This window comes from Macaca thibetana, chromosome 7 (genome assembly GCF_024542745.1).
Source record: "Macaca thibetana thibetana isolate TM-01 chromosome 7, ASM2454274v1, whole genome shotgun sequence".
Taxonomy (NCBI): domain Eukaryota; kingdom Metazoa; phylum Chordata; class Mammalia; order Primates; family Cercopithecidae; genus Macaca; species Macaca thibetana.
In genome coordinates, this window is record NC_065584.1 from 125,053,975 (window position 1) to 125,075,346 (window position 21,372).

General features: G+C 42.6%; 1 protein-coding gene across 4 annotated transcripts in view; it reads left to right on the top strand.

Annotated features, from left to right (window-relative positions):
• Positions 1 to 20,880, top strand: part of KNL1 (kinetochore scaffold 1) — a 77,147-nt gene extending 56,267 nt beyond the window's left edge. For all 4 annotated transcript variants that reach the window (XM_050799338.1, XM_050799337.1, XM_050799340.1 and 1 more), the window contains exons 17-26: positions 949 to 1,036; positions 4,544 to 4,621; positions 4,793 to 4,832; positions 5,715 to 5,816; positions 7,234 to 7,334; positions 10,045 to 10,113; positions 12,980 to 13,089; positions 13,294 to 13,412; positions 15,224 to 15,346; positions 18,592 to 20,880. In XM_050799338.1, coding sequence (XP_050655295.1) covers positions 949 to 1,036; positions 4,544 to 4,621; positions 4,793 to 4,832; positions 5,715 to 5,816; positions 7,234 to 7,334; positions 10,045 to 10,113; positions 12,980 to 13,089; positions 13,294 to 13,412; positions 15,224 to 15,346; positions 18,592 to 18,706 — 945 coding nt within the window. In that variant the 3' untranslated portion in view covers positions 18,707 to 20,880. The remainder of the gene's footprint in view (positions 1 to 948; positions 1,037 to 4,543; positions 4,622 to 4,792; positions 4,833 to 5,714; positions 5,817 to 7,233; positions 7,335 to 10,044; positions 10,114 to 12,979; positions 13,090 to 13,293; positions 13,413 to 15,223; positions 15,347 to 18,591) is intronic.
• The last annotated feature ends 492 nt before the right edge of the window (positions 20,881 to 21,372 follow it).

Here is a 21,372-nt window from a genome sequence, read left to right on the forward strand (position 1 = left end):
TATATAGGATTCTGGTCTCCCATTGCTAAGGACTATATCATAGTATTATCTTCTTCATAGTCCATACTAAGCTGTATATGTGTGTACATGTGTGTAAAGCAGCATTTCCCAAAATGATTAGCTTTTTTAAAAGGCTCTGCATTAAAAAACTTTCCATTGGCAAATAAGTATGGGAAATGTTGCAAGCAATATGCCCTTTCAGAGAAATACAATTTTTTAAAGTCTAAGCATAAATGCTATAATTATTTTTGACCACTGTTTCCCATGTTTAGTTCATCATAGAAATGTTTTTAAGTAATAAATATTAATATATTGTATTCCATGGAACACTTACAGAAATGCTAAAATAAAGTACCAAAATTAGTTTTATGTCAATATACTTTTTAAATTATTTCATTTTCTTTTAATAAAATATTTTATTAAATTTATAAAATAAACTTATTTTCCGGAGTTCTTTTGGCTAAAACTTATTTTAATAAAATTATCTTTTAAGTTCCAACTTAAAGATTTGACCTTCATTTTAAGTTTTGCCTGTTTGTGGCCTAGGCGTGGTGGCTCACGCCCGTAATCCCAGCACATTGGGAGGCCAAGGCAGGCAGATCACGAGGTCGGGAGATCGAGACCATCCTGGCTAACACGGTGAAACCCCATCTCTACAGAAAATACAAAAAATTAGCCGGGCGTGGTAGCGGGCGCCTGTAGTCCCAGCTACTCGGGAGGCTGAGGCAGGAGAATGGTGTGAACCCAGGAGGTGGAGCTTGCAGTGAGCCGAGATCGAGCCACCGTACTCCAGCCTGGGCAACAGAGCGAGACTCCGCCTCAAAAAAAAAAAAAAAAAAAGATTTGACTGTTTGTGATCATGATAGAGCAATTATGTGAGCAATCTGAACCATTTATAATATTTTCTTTAGAGGTTTAACCTGACAGTCTATAATCTTTTGTATTTAGAATGAGAAGGAGAAACTTCAAATAAAGATAGATGAGATGGATAAAATACTTAAGAAGATCGATAACTGCCTTAGTGAGATGGAAACAGGTAAAGTATTTTAAATACTTTTCAAAAAAAAAATTTAATTGTATCTAAATGCTCTCCTACAGTAGAGAATGTTGATACCACAATATTGAAGCCTTTTTTAGCAACTTGAGATATTAAATTAGAGTAAATTGGCTGGACACAGTGGCTCACACCTGTAATCCCAGCACTTTGGGAGGCCGAGCCGGGCAGATCACTTGAGGTCAGGAGTTTGAGACTAGCCTGACCAACATGGTGAAACCCTATCTCTACTAAAAATTTAAAAATTAGCTGGGCGTGGTGGCGGGCGCATGTAGTCCCAGCTACTCAGGAGGCTGAGGCAGGAGAATCGCTTGAACCCAGGATGCAGAGGTTGCAGTGAGCCAAGGTTGCACCACTACACTCCAGCCTGGGTGACAGAGTGAGACTCCATCTCAAAAATAATAATAATAAATACATAAATAAGTAAATTAGAGCAAATTAAAGTTCCTTTACTATAGTCATGCATAATACAATCAAGAGCTTCTCAAGATAACCTAGATTGTAATTTTGTGTTTTTTAATAGATGAATTTATCTCAGTTTGAAAACTGTCTGTCTTTTCAGTTTGGCCTTTCATAATCCCAACTTTTTAGAGTTACTCTCCTGAAACTGCTTTCTCAAAGATCACATAATTCTGCATAGTCATCACATTTTGTTCTTCTCAGTCCTTAGTCATTTTGACCTCTTTCAGCATTTGACACTGATGACTGTTCTTTTCTTCCCGAAATGTTCATCTCCCTTAATTTCTATGATAATGCACTACCTTGACCCAGTTGTTTTCTCCTGGCTGCTCCATCCAACTTCTCTGTTGGCCTCTCTTTCTCTAACTGATCCCTTGTGGGGATTTATATCTTCTCATCTATTCTTTTCTATATTCTCTCCCCCAGTGCTTTCGTCTGCCTTAATAATTATGTGACTGATTCCCAAATTTAAATTCCTCAAGCATTTTTTGAGCATGTACGGCATGCCAGATACTGTGCTTAGTATCAGAAAAGCAATAAAAATATTTAAAACACAGATTTTGCCCTAAAGTAGCTTATAATCATTTCAGGTGAGGGCATCTTTAGCCTCTCTCTCTTGAGTTCCAGACTTAACCTGTATGCAAAAATATCCTTAAACACCTTAAACTCTGAATACAGTTACACTATCTCTACAAAAAACAAAAGTTTAGCTCAGTGTGGTGGCACATGCCTGTAGTCCTAGCTGCTTGGGAGGCTGAGGCAGGAAGATCTCTTGAGCCCAGGAGGTCAAGGCTACAGTGAGGCAAGATCACACCACTGCACTCCAACCTGTGCGACAGAGTGAACTAAATAAATAAATAAATTTAAATACATTCTCCCAGCTCCAAAATAAAATCCAAAAACTTGTTCTCTCTTATGATGTTTCTCATCTTTATTTATAGCAGTCACAATTCTTATAAATTGTAAAAGGCTCAATACTTTCATTGTCTTTGAGGTTCTCTTAACAAGTCCTGTCATCCGCAGCTTCAGTATCTCATGTGTTTATTTCCCTTTCCCATTAAGGCTCATCTTAATTCTGAAATGTGCTATTTCAGTCTTCTATCTAACCTTTATACATTCTTACCATTATTCTGCCTCCTTCCAGTCCAAACTGCACATTGCTGCCAGATTAGTAATTATGAAAGATAGTTTTCATTAATGTTACTCCTCTGAAAAACTTCTGTCTTTCCATTTATTACAAAGTAAAGTCCAAACTTAACTTTCTTTTTTTTTTTTTTTTTTTTTTGAGATGGAGTCTGGCTCTGTCGCCCAGGCTGGAGTGCAGTGGCCGGATCTCAGCTCACTGCAAGCTCCGCCTCCCGGGTTCACGCCATTCTCCTGCCTCAGCCTCCCGCGCATCTGGGACTACAGGCGCCCGCCACCTCGCCCAGCTAGTTTTTTGTATTTTTTAGTAGAGACGGGGTTTCACCGTGTTAGCCAGGATGGTCTCGATCTCCTGACCTAGTGATCTGCCAGTCTTGGCCTCCCAAAGTGCTGGGATTACAGGCGTGAGCCACTGCGCCCGGCCTCTTTTTTTTTTTTTTTTTTGAGATGGAGTCTCACTCTCATTGCCCAGGCTGGAGTTAATGGCGTGATCTCAGCTCACCGCAACCTCTGCCTCCCGGGTTCAAGTGATTTTCCTGCCTAAGCCTCCTGAGTAGCTGGGATTACAGGCATGCACCACCAGGCCCGGCTAATTTTTTTTTTTTTTTTTTTTTTTTTTTTTTTTTGCATTTTTAGTATAGATGGGGTTTCTCCATGTTAGTCAGGCTGATCTCCAACTCCCGATCTCAGGTGGTCCGCCCGCCTCAGCCTCCCAAAGTGCCGAGATTACAGGCGTGAGCCACAACACCCGACCCAAACTTAACTTTCTCTGTGGTTGGCTTAAAGGAAAAAAAAAAGGTCCAAACTTCTGAGCTTGACATTTCATATCCTCTACAGTTGTATTCAGATTTACATGATTTGTTACTACTCCCATAAACGTCTTAAATTCCAACCAAACATTGCTATTTTTATGCAGTTCGGCCACTTTTTGAGACAAAGTCTCGCTCTGTCACCCAGGCTGGAGTGCAGTGGCATGATCTTTGCTCACTGTAACCTGCCTCCTGGATTCAAGAAATTCTTGTGCCTCAGCCTCCCAAGTAGCAAGTAGCTAGGATTACAGGCATGCACCACCGCCCCCATGTAATTTTCGTATTTTTAGTAGAGATGGTGTTTCACCATCTTGGCCAGGCTGGTCTCAAAACTCCTGGCTGCAAGTGATCTGCCCATCTCGGCCTCCCAAAGTGCTAGGATTACAGGTGTGAGCCACTACACCTGCCTTTTAAAAAAAAAAAAAAAGAGAGAGAGAGAGAGAGAGACAGAGTCTCACTGCAGCTTCAAACTCCTGGGCTCAAGGAATCGTCCCTCTTCAGCCTCCTGAGTAGTTGGACACTACAGACACATGCCACTAGCCTGATCATTTCTACTTTTGTCTTTGCTGCTATATACTACATTCTCCTGTTTTTCACCAAAGAAAGTAGTCTATATTCCTTGAGCTCCCACGGCTCTTTTGCTAGTACTTCTTATTTTACCCATCACATCTACTTGTATTATAGTTATTTTGTATAGTTTATCTTCCTGATTAAATTATAAGCTTGGTGGAGGTAAGAATCAGCTCTTCTTTTTCTCCATATCCTTCAGAGTCCCTAGGACTATGTTTCGTTCAGAGTAAGTGCCTGGTACATGTTTTTTGCACTGAATTGACCACGAGTACATGAAGTCCATAGTCTAAACTTCACCCCTTTGTTGACTACCTTACTTTCTCTTTCACAGAAAAAAAATGTATAAGCCATCAGACTGGAACTTCTAAACTTTCTACTACCAAAGAAACAATCTCTCATTGTTTAATAAATTGTTTTTGACTGGATTATTCTTTTTTTTCTTCCTTATTTTGTTTTCTTTTTTACTTATTTTTCACTGAATTATTCTAACACATATTGTCTATTTTAGAAACTAAGAATTTGGAGGATGAAGAGAAAGACAATCCTGTGGACAAATGGGATTCTGAAATGAGAGCTGCAGAGAAAGGTAATTGAATTAGTTAAGGAGATAAATGGGTGTGGGAGAAGCCCTTCTGTTCTGAGTTTATTTGTATACTTAGGTGAGATTAAGTTAGGTAGAATTTTCAATAAAACAGATGATTTTTGTGGCAACATTCTAATATGTTTGTTCTGTTTTTTTTTTTTTCTTTTTCCAAAGAATTGGAACAGCTGAAAACTGAAGAAGAGGAGCTTCAAAGGTCAGCCTTTAATCCAAGTGTTAGAAAATATAATGCTAAACTATAGAAGGCTAGATGACTTCCTGCCTCCAGAGACTGACAAAATTGGGGACATGAGTCTTGACTTAGGCTGACTCAGGGCTTCTCTACTTTGAATGGAAACCTAGAGTCCATCTTAGTCAACAGTAGTTTTGAAGCACTTACTGTTTACAGGGCATTTATCCACCACAGTGTTTCTCAAGCTTGAATACTACCAGTATCCTTTTTATTTAATAAATACAAATATAAACAAGTATAAAATGAACTATATATTTCTTAGGCCTATGAATCTCATTCAACTATAAGTCTAAAAGAAAGTAGATAGAAATAATGACAAAACCACTAAAATTCTAGTTGACAACATTAATTGACAGGTGACAGTGTTTGGCTGAAATTAAATTGATGCTAGCAAAATGATTAACAAAGATGTGTTCTGTTTAGCTGTAACAACTAAACAAAACCAAATACAGGCCAAAAAAAGCAAAACTGTGACATGTCTCAGTTTTAAAGTAGATCTTATCTACATTATGCTTATATTTTTGTATTTTTGCTTTTTATCAAAAATATAAATGTAATATTTAAACATTATCTTAACATGTGAATCCCAAGGATATCTTCATGGATCCTAATTTGAAAAACAATCATTTATGCCTTTCCCAGGTAGACGCACTTTTAAATTAATGCTTATTTTAAAAAAAAAAAAAAAACTAAGAATGCAGAAATGGATGCCATAGACCTAACATTATTACCTCAATGGGGAGTCACGTAGCATGTGACTTCTTATTATAAACCTTTTATATTGATAGAGTCTGCATTCTCTAACAAAAGCCTTATCTCTCTCTAAATACCTGCTTTTATTTGCAGAAATCTCTTAGAACTGGAGGTACAAAAAGAGCAGACCCTTGCTCAAATAGACTTTATGCAAAAACAAAGAAATAGAACTGAAGAGCTGCTGGATCAGTTGAGGTAAGGAAATGCAGGTGTCATTTGTTTGTGTTTTATTCTGTACCTTGTGGTTGTCTGAAGCAACTGGAGCAATTGATGTAATTTTAATTTTTTTTTTTTTTTTTTTTTTTTTTTTTTTGAGATGGAGTCTCGCTCTGTCGCCCAGGCTGGAGTGCAGTGGCTGGATCTCAGCTCACTGCAAGCTCCGCTTCCTGGGTTCACGCCATTCTCCTGCTTCAGCCTCCCGAGTAGCTGGGACTACAGGTGCCCGCCACCTCGCCCGGCTAGTTTTTTTTTTTGTATTTTTAGTAGAGACGGGGTTTCACCATGTTAGCCAGGATGGTCTCGATCTCCTGACCTTGTGATCCGCCCATCTCGGCCTCCCAAAGTGCTGGGATTACAGGCTTGAGCCACCGCGCCCGGCCGTAATTGATGTAATTTTAATGTGTTGCTGTTCTTAACCTATACAGTGCTGTTTCAAAAAGAGTCAGTGTACTCAGCAGTAAGTTGAAAATAGAGTAGAAGAACTATGGAATTATAATTTCTCAATATTTTATACTTTTCATTGCCTAGACTTGGTGTTTCTCCGATATACAACTCAAGATTGAGTTCTTAGTTATTTCAAAAGCTTAAGTTTGTACATTCACAATATTTGAATTGAAATATTGTCTCCCGCCGGGCGCGGTGGCTCAAGCCTGTAATCCCAGCACTTTGGGAGGCCGAGACGGGCGGATCACAAGGTCAGGAGATCGAGACCATCCTGGCTAACATGGTGAAACCCCGTCTCTACTAAAATATACAAAAAACGCCGGGCGCGGTGGCTCAAGCCTGTAATCCCAGTACTTTGGGAGGCCGAGGCGGGTGGATCACGAAGTCAGGAGATCGAGACCATCCTGGCTAACATGGTGAAACCCCGTCTCTACTAAAAATACAAAAAACTAGCCGGGCGTGGTGGCGGGCACCTGTAGTCCCAGCTACTCGGAGGCTGAGGCAGGAGAATGGCGTAAACCCGGGAGGCGGAGCTTGCAGTGAGCCGAGATCGGGCCACTGCACTCCAGCCTGGGTGACACAGCGAGACTCCGTCTCAAAAAAAAAAAAAAAAAAAAAAAAAAAAAAAAAAAAAATATATACAAAAAACTAGCCGGGCGAGGTGGCGGGCGCCTGTAGTCCCAGCTACTCGGGAGGCTGAGGCAGGAGAATGGCGTGAACCCGGGAGGCGGAGCTTGCAGTGAGCTGAGATCCGGCCACTGCACTCCAGCCTGGGTGGCAGAGCAAGACTCCGTCTCAAAAAAAAAAAAAAAAAAAAAAAAAATATTGTCTCCCAGTCCAGTGGAAAAACATTAGCAGCTGCTGTTGGTACTGTTTGGGTGGTATCAGAAGTTCTCTTTTATCTTAATTTTAAAAATGCTTTTTAAAAATCTTGTTTATCTCTCTTCAGCTTGTCTGAGTGGGATGTTGTTGAGTGGAGTGATGATCAAGCTGTATTCACCTTTGTTTATGACACAGTACAACTCACCATCACCTTTGAAGAGTCAGTTGGTAAGGAGCCAAAGTGAGAGAATTCCTTTACAAAAAAATAAATGGCTACACTCACTAAAGATTCAAATCTTTATTTTACTATACTGATAACTGTTGACATGATGAGAGCACTGCTGAAAGTCTTAGAAGAGTCAATCATAAATAAAAATTTTGCTATCAAAATAATGGATAAAATAGACTCATGTCTATTTACTGAATTTCTTTCTTTTCAGCTCCATCTTTCGTGATAGAGAATTTACCCTAATGACTGGTGATTCTTCTTCTTTTTTTTTTTTTTTTTTTTTTTTTTTTACTTAAGAGTGAGGCCCTGCACGCCTGTAATCCCAGGACTTTGGGAGGCTGAGGCAGGGGGATCACCTGAGGTCAGGAGTTTGAAACCAGCCTGGTTAACATGATGAGACCCCCGTCTCTACTAAAACTACAAAAAATTAGCTGGGCATGCACCTGTAATCACAGCTACTCGGGAAGCTGAGACCGGAGAATCACTTGAACCCAGGAGGTGGAGCTTGCAGTGAGCCAAGATCGTGCCACTGCACTCCAGCATGGGCAACAGAGCGAAACTCTGTCTCAAAAAAAAAAGTGAGGCCCTAACAAGCTAATTGGAAGTTCTGTGTGTATAGGTGGGTTTATCATCTAAAAGGATGAAATCACTGTAGAGGGTGGAAATCACTATATGGTAACTGGACAGAGGCCCAGCTGTTTTGTTGGAGTTTACTAATTGTCAGTCTCTTTTAGGTCTTTTCTCTTTAACCAATCAGTGTCAACATGGCCAACCATGAGCAAACATGGCCGTATTGGAACTTAGGATCTTCACAATCTCTGGGCCTCTAAACCTGATTCTCCTTGAAAGTTTCTTTTCTCCATGAATAGTATTACCTTCTGTCCAGGTCCAAAATTAAAACTTAGGAATCACTCTATACCTCTTTCTCCCTCGCTGTACATAATTCAAATCATCAGTACGACATGCTGTTTTTGTTTTTATTTTTATTTATGTATTTATTTTTTTGAGACAGTCTCAGTCTGCCACCCAGGCTGAAGTGCAACAGTGCAATCTCTGCTCACTGTAACCTCTGCCTCCCAGGTTCAAGTGATTCTCCTGCCTCAGCCTTCCAAGTAGCTGGGATTACAGGCTTGTGCCACCACACCTGGCTAATTTTTTTATTTTCTGTGGAGATGGGGTTTCACCATGTTGTCCAGGCTGGTCTCAACTCCTGACCTCAAGCGATTTGCCCCCCTTGGCCTCCCAAAATGCTGGATTACAGGCATGAGCCACAGTGCCCAACCTACTGGTTTTAGTTTCTAATATTCATCCACTGTTTTTCATCTGTTCTGTCAATAATCATCTCTAACCTAGATGACTACAGTAACATTCCAACTGGACTTTATGAATCTTCTCCCTGAAGCTACAATGATTATTGAAAATCTGACTATGCACCTATTACTCTTAGGCTAATGATCAAAGTATTTGATCATTCAATTCATTGAAAAATTCAATTCATTGCCTGAACTGAATTTTTCTCCTTTTCCTGTCTCATACTACCTTCCTACCTCTGCACACTGGCCACAGTGGACTTCTTTTATTTCCTTAAATGATCATGGTCTTTCCTGCTCAGCTGAATTTATCCTGTCTCAACACCTTCATGCTGATGTTTCCTATGCCCGAACGCTCTTTTCCCCCACTTCACTAATGAACTCCTACTGATAATTGTAAGAGCTCAGCTCTCGGTGATCAGTTTCTTGCCCTTCTGTTGTATGTTCTTGCTTCCTGTGGTTTTCCTTAATAGTGCTTATCATAGTTTGTAGTTCTTGCTGTGTTTATTAGTGCAGTTATCTGTGCATCTCCCTGAGTTGTAAGCTTCTTAAGGGCACAGGTTGAGTATGCTGTTTTTCTCATGGTATCCACAGTACCTAACACATAGAAAATATATAACAAAGCATTCAACAAAGAGAAAATAATCAATTTAGGAGACAGAGATAACCCTAGAGTCTGGAGGAACTAGCAGCTATCTCAGCTACCTAAAACGTATTATAGCAATGCTAAAAGCATAACTCGTTTTTACTGTATTTATACAAGGAGAGTAGTTGTAGGGAGATCATAGCCATTTTCCTTATATGATTGCTGAAAATAAAATTATCTTTGCACAGAAGTTAGGGGTTAAAAGAGGAGGCCTTAACAAATATAGCTGTGTACTACCTTTTAAATGTCCTTCAAAGACATACCAATCAGTGTAGTTGAACAGTCTCAGGGGAGCCTTTACTAGATACAGAGAATAATGATTCAAGGATAACCCTTCAACTTCCTGTGGAAAAAAACTCTGCTACGCAGGAGTAGGATTCTAAAGTACTGGGTTTTATGTGACTTCTAATCAGGTAGTTTAAAAAAAAAAAAAAGGCCGAGCATGGTGGCTCATGCCTTTAATCCCAACACTTTGGGAGGCCAAGGTGGGTGGATCACGAGGTCAGGAGATCGAGACCATCCTGGCTAACATGGTGAAACCCCATCTCTACTAAAAATACAAAAAATTAGCCAGGTGTGGTGGCACGTGCCTGTAGTCCCAGCTACTTGGGAGGCTGAGGCAGAAGAATTGTTTGAACCTGGGAGGCGGAGCTTGCAGTGAGCCAAGACCACGCCATTGCACTCCAGCCTGGGAGACAAAGTGGGACTCTGTCTAAAAAATTTTTTAAAAATCATTATTCTGGTTCTTTCTAGTTGGTCTCCCTTTCCTGGACAAGCGTTATAGGAAGATTGTTGATGTGAATTTTCAATCTCTGTTGGACGGTAAGTTGAAAACATTTAAGCCTCTAAAAATTTGTTGGGGCTGGGCACTATGACTCATGCCTTTAATCCCAGCACTTTGGGAGGCTGAGGCGGGTGGATCACCAGGGGTCAGGAGTTTGAGACCAGCCTGACTAACATGGTGAAACCCCATCTCTGCTAAAAATACAAAAACTAGCCAGGTATGGTGGCACCCTCATGTAGCCCCAGCTACTCAGGAGGCTGAGGCAGAAGAATCACTTGAACCTGGGAGGTGCAGGTTGCAGTGAGCCAAGATCACGCCACTGCATTCCAGCCGGGTGACAGAGTGAGACCTTGTCTCAAAGATAAATAAAAAATAAGGCCAGGCGCGGTGGCTCATGCCTGTAATCCCAGCACTTTGAGAGGCCGAGGTGGGTGGATCATGAGATCAGGAGATCAAGACCATCCTGGTGAACACAGTGAAACTCCATCTCTACTAAAAATACAAAAAAAATTACCCAGGTGTGGTGGCAGGTGCCTGTAGTCCCACCTACTGGAGAGGCTGAAACAGGAGAATGGCGTGAACCCAGCAGGCAGAGCTTGCAGTGAGCTGAGATCCCGACACTGCTCTCCAGCCTGGGGCAACAGAGCGAGACTCCGTCTCAAAATAAATAAATCATAAATAAATAAATAAAAATAAAAATTTGTTGGGCCAGGTGCAGTGTGGCTCATGTCTGTAATTGGAGCACTCTGGGAGGCCGAGGTGGGCAGATCATTTGAGCTCAGGACCTTGAGACCAGCCTGGGTAACATAGCAAGACCCTGTTTCTACAAAAATAAAAATAAAAATTTTTTAATTAAAAAAAAAAATTGGCCAGGCACAGTGGGTCATACCTGTAATCCCAACACTTTGGGAGGCTGAAGCAGGCGGATCACCTGAGGTCAGGAGTTCGAGACCAGCCTGGCCAACATGGTGAAACACTCTATCTCTACTAAAAATACAAAAATTAGCCAGGCGTGGTGGTGCATGCCTATAGTCCCAGCTACTCAAGAGGCTGAGGTGAGAGAATCGCTTGAACCCAGGAGGTGGAGGTTGCAGTTAGCCGAGATTCCACCACTGCATTCCAGCCTGGGCCACAGAGCGAAACTCCATCTCTAAATAAATAAACAAATAAATATTTGTTGGTGCTTTACAGGTATAAATTGCTCCTTGAGAACTCTCACAAACTATGTTAAATATAAGCAACGACAACATTAATAATGTTTTCTTAGAAATGTGTATTAGACATAAAACTGCTTGGGTAATGTTCCAAATTTTTGGTAGCTTTTAAAAGAAATGATCTTTTTGGCCAGGCACGGTGGATCACGCCTGTAATCCCAGCACTTTGGGAGGACAAGGAAGGCAGATCACGAGGTCAGGAGTTTGAGACCAGCCTGGCCAATATGATGAAACCCCATCTCTACTAAAAATACAAAAATTAGTTGGGCACGGTGACGGGTGCCTGTAATCCCAGCTACTCAGGAGACTGAGGCAGAATTGCTTAAACCCGGGAGGTGGAGGTTGCAGTGAGCTGAGATCGTGCCACTGCACTCCAACCTGGGTGACAGAGCAAGACTCTGTCTCAAAAAAAAAAAAAAATGATTTAAAAAAGATTATTGGCCGGGTGCGGTGGCTCAAGCCTGTAATCCCAGCACTTTGGGAGGCTGAGACAGGCAGATCACAAGGTCAGGAGATTGAGACCGTCCTGGCTAACACAGTGAAACCCCGTCTCTACTAAAAAATACAGAAAAACTAGCCAGGCGAGGTGGCGGGCGCCTGTAGTCCCAGCTACTTGGGAGGCTGAGGCAGGAGGAGAATGGCATAAACCCGGGAGGCGGAGCTTTCAGTGAGCCAAGATCTGGCCACTGCACTCCAGCCTGGGCGACAGAGCGAGACTCCGTCTCAAAAAAAAAAAAAAAAATTATTACAGGCCGGGGCACGGCAGCTCATGCCTGTAATCCCAGCACTTTGGGAGGCCGAGGCAGGTGGATTACGAGGTCAGGAAATCAAGACCGCCCTGGCTAACACGGTGAAACCCCGCCTCTACTGAAAATACAAAAAATATTAGCCAGGCATGGTGGCGAGCGCCTGTAGTCCCAGCTACTCAGGAGGCTGAGGCAGGAGAATGGTGTGAACCCAGGAGGCAGAGCTTGCAGTGAGCCAAGATCGCTCCACTGCACTGCAGCCTGGGCGACAGAGCGAGACTCAGTCTCAAAAAAAAAGCAAAAAAAAATGATTACTAGGTCTTGAGCAATGATTAATAGTAGCTATTTTCATAATTTAAAAATTACTATTATGGGCACTTAGTCTGTATCAGGCATGTGTATTACTTAACACTATGAAGTCCACGTGATTTGTTCCCCATTTTACAAATTAGGAAACTACAGATCAAAAAACTTAAGTGTTGTGTCTAGGATCACTTAGGTATTAAAGAAAGCCAGGATTGCTGGGTGCCGTAGCTCACGCCTGTAATCCCAGCACTTTGGGAAGCCAAGGCGGGTGGATTATCTGAGGTCAGGAGTTCAAGACCAGTCTGACCAACGTGGTGAAGCCCTGTCTCTACTAAAAATACAAAAATTAGCCGGGCATGGTGGCAGATGCCTGTCATCCCAGCTACTCAGGAGGCTGAGGCAGGAGAATTGCTTGAACTGGGAAGGCAGAGGTTACAGTGAGCCAAGATCATGCCGTTGCATTCCAACCTGGGCGACAGAGGGAGAAGGGAGACTCCAGAAAAAAAAAAGGGACAGAATACTTATGTACCTGGTAGTGTTTAGAGTATTTCTAGCTTATATAATATAGTATTTTTTGCTTATATAAAATACATGTATCATAAATATTAACCTGCTTTTGCTTTTTTTTCCTTCCCCAGAGGATCAAGCTCCTCCTTCCTCCCTTTTAGTTCATAAGCTTATTTTCCAGTACGTTGAGGAAAAGGAATCCTGGAAGAAGACATGTAGAACCCAACATCAGGTACCCAAGGTAAAGCCTGATTGAAGTATTTAAAGGAAAATTTGTGATATCTTTCCAAAAAAAAGCAGAACTGAAACTTTACATAAATGATAGTGGACCCTGAAATGATAAATGTATTCAATTGTTTAACTTTTTTGAGTTAGTTATAAGTGAGCCACTAAGCATTGAAATGTTTTCATAATTTCATTGGATTTTTTTTCCCACTTTTTCTAGATGCTTGAAGAATTCTCACTGGTAGTGCACCATTGCAGACTCCTCGGAGAGGAGATTGAGTATTTAAAGAGATGGGGACCAAATTATAACCTAATGAACATAGATGTTAATAATACTGAGTAAGTGTATTAGTTCCCAAGGACTGCCATGACAGAGTGCTACAAATTGGGTACCTTAAACAACAGGTTCTGGAGGCTGGAAGTCTGAGATTAAGGTGTAAACAGTGTTGTTCTTTCTGAGGGCTGTTAGAATCTGTCCATGCCTTCTCCCAGTGTCTGGTGGTTTGCTGGCAATCTTTGGCATTCCTTGGCTTGTAAATGCATAACCTCCCTTCATGTTCACGTGGTGTTCTTTCATTGTGCATGTCTGTATCCACATTTCCCCTTTTTATAAGGACACTAGTCATAGTGGATTAGGGGCCCACCTTACTCTAGAAGGACTTCATCTTAACATATTACTTGTGTAGCGACCAGGTTTCCAAATAAGGTCACTTTCTGAGGTATTAGGGGTTTGTAATTCAACATATGAATTTGGGAGAATCCAGTTCAACCCAACAGTAAGTACTTGGTCAACAATTTATTAAATGAATATATATATACAGTAAGTACTTGGTCAACTTGGTCAACAACTGACACAGTGGCTCACTCCTGTAATCCCAGCACTTTGGGAGGCCGAGGTGGGCGAATCACAAGGTCAGGACTTCAAGACCAGCCTGGCCAATATGGTGAAACGCTGTCTCTACTAAAAATACAAAAATTAGCCAGGCATGGTGGTGGGCGCCTGTAGTCCCAGCTACTCAGGAGGCTAAGGCAGGAGAATCACTTGAACCCAGGAGGCGGAGTTTGCAGTGAGCCGATATTTCGCCACTGCACTCCAACCTGGGCACAAAAAGACTCCATCTCCTCACACCTGTAATCCCAGCACTTTGGGAGGCCAAGGTGGGTGGATCACGAGGTCAGGAGTTCAAGACCAGCCTGGCCAAGATGGTGAAACCCCATCTCTATTAAAAATACAAAAAATTAGCCGGGCACAGTGGCAGGCACCTGTAATCCCGGCTACTTGGGAGGCTGAGGCAGGAGAATCGCTTGAACTCGGAGGATGGAGGTTGCAGTGAGCCGAGATCGCGCCACTGCACTCCAGCCTGTGATAGAGTGAGACTCCGTCTCAAAATAAAAAAAAGAAAGAAAAGAAAGAATATATACCTAAGTTGGTTGGACATGCCAGTGTGAAAAGAAAATGAAATTGGGCTGGGACAGTGGCTCACACGTGTAATCCCAACACTTTGGGAGGTGAGACAGGTAGATTACTTGAGGTCAGAAATTTAAGACCAATGTGGCCAATGAGGTGAAACCCCATCTCTACTGAAAATACAAAAATTAACTGGGTGTGGTGGTGCACATGTGTAGTCCCAGCTAATCAGGAGGCTGAGGCAGGAGAATTGCTTGAACCTGGGAGGTGGAGGTTGCAGTGAGCCGAGATTATGCCACTGCACTCCAGCCTGGGCAACAGAGTGAGACTCCGTTTCCAAAAAAAAGAAAAAAAGGAAAAGAAATAATATATACCTAACTTGGACATGCCAGTTAAAAACTGAATGAAATTGGGCTGGGACAGTGGCTCACGCCTGTAATCCCAACACTTTGGGAGGTGAGGCAGGCGGATCACTTGAGGTCAGAAGTTTGAGGCCACATTGGCAAAAGCCTGTCTCTACTAAGAATACAACACTTAGCTGGATGTGGTGACAGACGTCTGTAATCCCAACTACTTGAGAGAATCGATAGAACCTGGGAGGTGGAGGTTGCAGTGAGCCAAAATGGTGCACTGCATTCCAGCCTGGGAGACAGATCTAGACTCCATCTCAAAAAAAAAAAAAAAATTGTGTTTCATGCTGTTATTGTGTTGCATTTTTAATTGTGGATCTTGTCTTTTACAGATTGAGACTTTTATTCTCTAGCTCTGCAGCATTTGCAAAGTTTGAAATAACTTTGTCTCTCTCAGCCTATTATCCATCTGTACCATTACCTTCCACCATTCAGAATCATATTGGGAACACTAGGTGAGTAAAGGGCCAACAGGGTAAGACTCTGGACTACTTTTTAATGTTCATTTTATTTGAAGGATTCCTCAAAGTGGTCAGCAAATCAGTGGACCATAGTGAGAGCTAAATATCAGTTCTCTTGAGTTCATTTTGAAGATTGTGTGTGTGTGTTTGAGATGGAGTCTCACTCTGTCAACAGGCTGGAGTGCAGTGGCACAATCTCGGCTCACTGCAACCTCCTCCTCCCAGGTTCAAGTGATTCTCCTGCCTCAGCCTCCCGAGTAACTGGGATTTACAGGCACACGCCACCACACCCACCCAGCTAATTTTTGCATTTTTAGTAGATACGGGGTTTCACCATGTTGGCCTGGGTGGTCTCGATCTCTTGACCTAGTGATCTGCCCACCTCAGCCTTCCAAAGTGCTAGGATTACAGGCGAAGAATTTTTTCTTAAAGTCAGTGACCTTCATTGCTATCTCCAGTGGATGCTGGAGACCACTGGTCTATTCTTTTGTACCTGCTTCACTTTTTGAATACTTCAACCTAAAACATGAATCAAGAAGGAAAAAACTCACCATTAGCTTAGTACAGATAATATGTAAACAACTTTTATGACCTTAAAAACAGAGTTGGGCCGGGCGCGGTGGCTCAAGCCTGTAATCCCAGCACTTTGGGAGGCCGAGACGGGAGGCTCAGGAGGTCAGGAGATCGAGACCATCTTGGCTAACACAGTGAAACCCCGTCTCTACTAAAAAATACGAAAAACTAGCCGGGCGAGGTGGCAGGCGCCTGTAGTCCCAGCTACTTGGGAGGCTGAGGCAGGAGAATGGCGTGAATCCGGGAGGCGGAGCTTACAGTGAGCTGAGATCGCACCACTGCACTCCAGCCTGGGCGACAGCGCCAGACTCCATCTCAAAAAAAAAAAAAAAAAAACAGAGTTGGCTGGGCATGGTTGTTCACACCTGTAATCCCAGCACTTTGGGAGACTGAGGCGGGTAGATCACGAGGTCAGGAGTTCAAGATCAGCCTGGCCAAAGCGGTGAAACCCCACTTCTACTAAAAATACAAAAAATTAGCCAGGCGTGGTGGTGGGTGCCTGTAATCCTAGCTACTGGGGAGGCTGAAGCAGAGAATTGCTTGAACCTGGGAGGCAGAGGTTGCAGTGAGCCAAGATCACACCACTGCACTCCAGCCTGGGAGACAAAGTGAAACTCCGTCTCAAAAAAAAAAAAAAAAAAAAAAGAAAGTTAGGGCCAGATATGATGGCTCATGTCTGTAAGCCCAGCACTTTGGGAGGCCAAGGTGGGTGGATCAGTTGAGCTCAAGAGTTCGAGACCAGCCTGGCCAACATGGCGAATCCCTGCCTCTACTAAATATATGTAAATTAACTGGGTGTGGTGGTGAGTAGTCCCAGCTAATCTTGAGGCTGAGGTGGGAGGATTGCTTGAGCCTGGGAGGTGGAGGTTGCGATGAGCCAGGATCATGCCACTGGCCCCCAGCCTGGGTGACAGAACCAGGCTGTCTCAAAACAGAGTCTGTGGAACCAGACCTAAAAATGTCTCATTCCTCCTAGACTGTGATGTATTCTGTGACTTTTTAGATACACTGCTGACAGATTGGAAGATAACAGATGTTAAAAATGTGCTCACCTAGGCCGGGCATGGTGGCTCATGCCTGTAATCCTAGCACTTTGTTTTTTTATTTTTATTTTTTTTTTTTTTGAGACGGAGTCTCGCTTTGTCGCCCAGGCTGGAGTGCAGTGGCCGGATCTCAGCTCACTGCAAGCTCCGCCTCCCGGGTTTATGCCATTCTCCTGCCTCAGCCTCCCGAGTAGCTGGGACTACAGGCGCCCACCACCTCGCCCGGCTAGTTTTTTTTTTTTTGTATTTTTAGTAGAGACGGGGTTTCACCATATTAGCCAGGATGGTCTCGATCTCCTGACCTCGTGATCCGCCCGTCTCGGCCTCCCAAAGTGCTGGGATTACAGGCTTGAGCCACTGCGCCCAGCAATCCTAGCACTTTGGGTGGCCAAGTTGGGCAGATCGCTTGAGGCCAGAAGTTTGAGACCAGCCTGGCCAACATGACGAAACCCTTTGTTTTTGGCCAGGTGTGGTGACTCACACCTGTAATCCCAGCACTTTGGGAGGCCGAGGTGGGCAAATCACAAGGTCAGAAGTTCGAGGCCGGGCGCGGTGGCTCAAGCCTGTAATCCCAGCACTTTGGGAGGCCGAGACGGGCGGATCACGAGGTCAGGAGATCGAGACCATCCTGGCTAACACTGTGAAACCCCGTCTCTACTAAAAAATACAAAAAACTAGCCAGGCGAGGTGGTGGGTGCCTGTAGTCCCAGCTACTCGGGAGGCTGAGGCAGGAGAATGGCGGGAACCCGGGAGGCGGAGCTTGCAGTGAGCTGAGATCCGGCCACTGCACTCCAGCCTGGGCGACAGAGTGAGACTCCGTCTCAAAAAAAAAGAAGTTCGAGACCAGCCTGGCCGACATGGTGAAACCCTGTCTCTACTTAAAATAGAAAAAATAGCCAGGCGTGGTGGCAGGCGCCTGTAATCCCTGGGAGGCTGAGGCAGGAGAATTGCTTGCACCCGGGAGATGGAAGTTGCCTTGAGCCTAGATCGTGCCACTAACTGCACTCCAACCTGGGCGACAGAGCAAGACTCTGTCCTCCCAAAAAAATAAAATAAAATGTGCTCACCTTATATTTGTCAGCAAACACCAAGACTAACATTTTTTATGACCAACAAAAGTAGCTAGGTTAAGATACTTCACAATTACATATAGAATTGGTTCTTAGGCCCTGTTTTGGAATCCCATTTCAAACTGGACATCTGGTTATTTCCAGAAATGCTCATTTGTGCTTCCTAGGAAACAGAGACCAAGAACATAAATTCCACTCAGTTGGAGACAAGTGTAAGATTTTTTAAAAATTGATTAACCTGGCCAGGTGCGGTGGCTCATGCCTGTAATCCTAGCACTTTGGGAGGTCAAGGCGGGCGGATCACAAGGTCAGGAGACCATCCTGGCTAACACAGTGAAACCCCATCTCTACTAAAAATACAGAAATTAGCCGGGCATGGTGGCAGGCACCTGTAGTCCCAGCTAATCGGGAGGCTGAGGCAGGAGAATGACATGAACCCGGGAGGTGGAACTTGCAGTGAACTGAGATTGTTCCACTGCACTCCAGCCTGGGCGACAGAGCAAGACTCCGTTGCAAAAAAAAAAAAAAATTGATTAACCTTTGTTCTTTCCAGCCAAGATGATATTGCTGCCATTCTATCTAAAGTGCCACTGGAGAACAACTACCTGAAGAATGTGGTCAAGCAAATTTACCAAGATCTGTTTCAGGACTGCCATTTCTACCACTAGACCCTTTGACCACCGTTGGAATAACCAAGCGGAATGTACTTGATATTATTTCAGGGTCCCATTGCTGTTTAGCCTTTGTTTTTAGGTCATTACAAGCTGAGTAAAATTCCTTCTGATGATGTTATAGTTAATCTGTATGTTTTTTAGATTTCTGCAGAATGATGGTGATGAAGTCTGGATAGTAGGCCTCATAGCCTACTGTCAACTTACTCATCTTTGTACCAAAGGTTTAAGTAATAGGACACTTAGGAAAAATGTCTCCTAACTAAACTAGTGCTTTCTGCTTTAGTACAAACCCTAAGGATTAACTTTTAAGTATAAGAAGAAGTGTTACCACTGACAAAAACATGAGCCATTTTCCCATAAATAGATAGAGCTATGATTTTTAGGTTGCCTGGCTTCTGCCTAGCAGATATTTCTGGAGTAGAGATGTATCTGTCTACAAACTTTTATCCTTTTTCTCCATTACTAAAATGCTATTAAGAGAAAGGACTGGGTGCGGTGGCTCACACCTGTAATACCAGCAGTTTGGGAGGCCAAAGTGGGCGAATAGCCTGAGTCCGGGCATTCAAGACCAGCCTGGGAAACATGGCGAAACCCCACCTCTACAAAAAATAAAAAAATTAGCCAGGCATGGTGGCTTGTGCCTGTGGTCCCAGCTACTCAGGAGCTTGAGGCAGGAGGATCACTTGAGCTTAGGAGGCAGAGGTTGCAGTGAGCTGAGACCGTGCCACTGCACTCCAGCCTAAGCAACAGAGCAAGACCCTGTCTCAAAAAAACAAAAAGAGAAAAAGCAATAGCACTCAGCTATTGAAATGGTTGCCTTTTTTTTGTTGAGGGCCTTGCTTTTTATTCTATGGTGTCTATTAATGTTTTTTTTTTTTTTTTCTTTTTTCTTTTTTTTTTTTTTTTGAGATGGAGTCTTGCTCTGTTGCCCAGGTTGGAGTGCAGTGGCATGATCTCAGCTCACTGCAAGCTCCGCCTCCCGGGTTCACGCCATTCTCCTGCCTCAGCCTCCTGAGTAGCTGGGACTATAGGTGCCCGCCACCACGCCCGGCTAAGTTTTTGTATTTTTAGTAGAGATGGGGTTTCACTGTGTTAGCCAGGATGGTCTCAATCTCCTGACCTTGTGATCTGCCTGCCTCAGCCTCTCAAAGTGCTGGGATTACAGGTGTGAGCCACCACGCCCAGCAATGTTTTCTTAATAAGTATAGTTTTTCTAGGGAAAGTTAATTCATTTTTGTCTAGTATATACATGTAAATATATTAATGTTTTTGTGCTTGTGATGTAGTAAGGAGATGTATATAGAAATTCATTGAGATATATAGATACTCACTTGCCTAGGCAGTTTCCGTCTTTCTGAAGAATGTTTTACAGCAAAATTTTCTATTTTATTTTATTAAATAATGACACGTCAAACAATGTCACATCCAAAACACTAGTTTTATCAATTTCTAGCAGTAATAATAGACTTGCTGTAAGTTTTGTTTTCTGATGTCATACCCTTGTCATACACATTATTAAATGACCAATACGATGTATGAAGTAGACAAAAATTTACTCAAACTTCAGTCACATCCTAATTGTGATAATTTTTGTTTAATATTTAATTCTAAACCAAAATACATTTGCATTTTTAAACTAATTTGTCTCAAAATTTTGCTTTATGTTTTCAGATCAGGTTAAAGTCCTGTGGGTCCCCTGAATGTTATTGTCCCTCTTGATTGGTTTTTACTTCTGAGCGATATGTCAAAAGACACATAAGCTTCAAAAGTCAATACAAATCTCATTTGCCATAAAAATCAAGATATAGATGTCTGTTCCGTAAACTCCTTGAAAAACATTTTAAAGTCATCAATATGATCTGCTTCCCATGAAACTTAAGTTAGCTTTCTTATTGGAGTTGTTTTATTTCTTTTCTGTAAGTCTGAAAAGTAGAGATTTTGTTTTATGCATTTTAGTAACCTGCAACAACCAACTCTAAAAAAGATTTGGCTTGTAATGATGGTCTCTGTTTTTTGGGGTTTGGAGTACATAATTGTAATATTTACTTAGTTATTTGCGTTTTTCTTTGTTCAAGGTATTGACTGGTTTCATAAATTTTTTGAAAGTTTTTCTTTCATTGGTTGGAAAGCAGATTACATTTTGTACTATTAAAATAAGTGTATTACTTGAAATCTTTTGTGAGTAGTGTTTCTTTATAAAGAGTATTTTAGCATTTATCCAGTAGACCTTTGAAGATATACCAAAGAAACCTTCCTCTGGAGACACCTACCTTTTCAAAACTGAGATTAGGCCAAGTGCAATGGCTCACACCTGTAATACCAGCAGTTTGGGAGGCCAAGTTCAAGCAGGTTGCTTGAGGCCAGGAATTCAAATCCAGCCTACACAACATAGCAAGACCCTGTCTCTAAAAAAATTTTTTTCTTTTTTTTTTTTTTTTTTTTTTTTTTTTTTGTTGAGACAGAGTCTCGCTTTGTCGCCCAGACTGGAGTGCAGTGGCCGGATCTCAGCTCACTGCAAGCTCCGCCTCCCGGGTTCACGCCATTCTCCTGCCTCAGCCTCCCGAGTAGCTGGGACTACGGACGCCCGCCACCTCACCCGGCTAGGTTTTTGTATTTTTTAGTAGAGATGGGGTTTCACCGTGTTAGCCAGCATGGTCTCG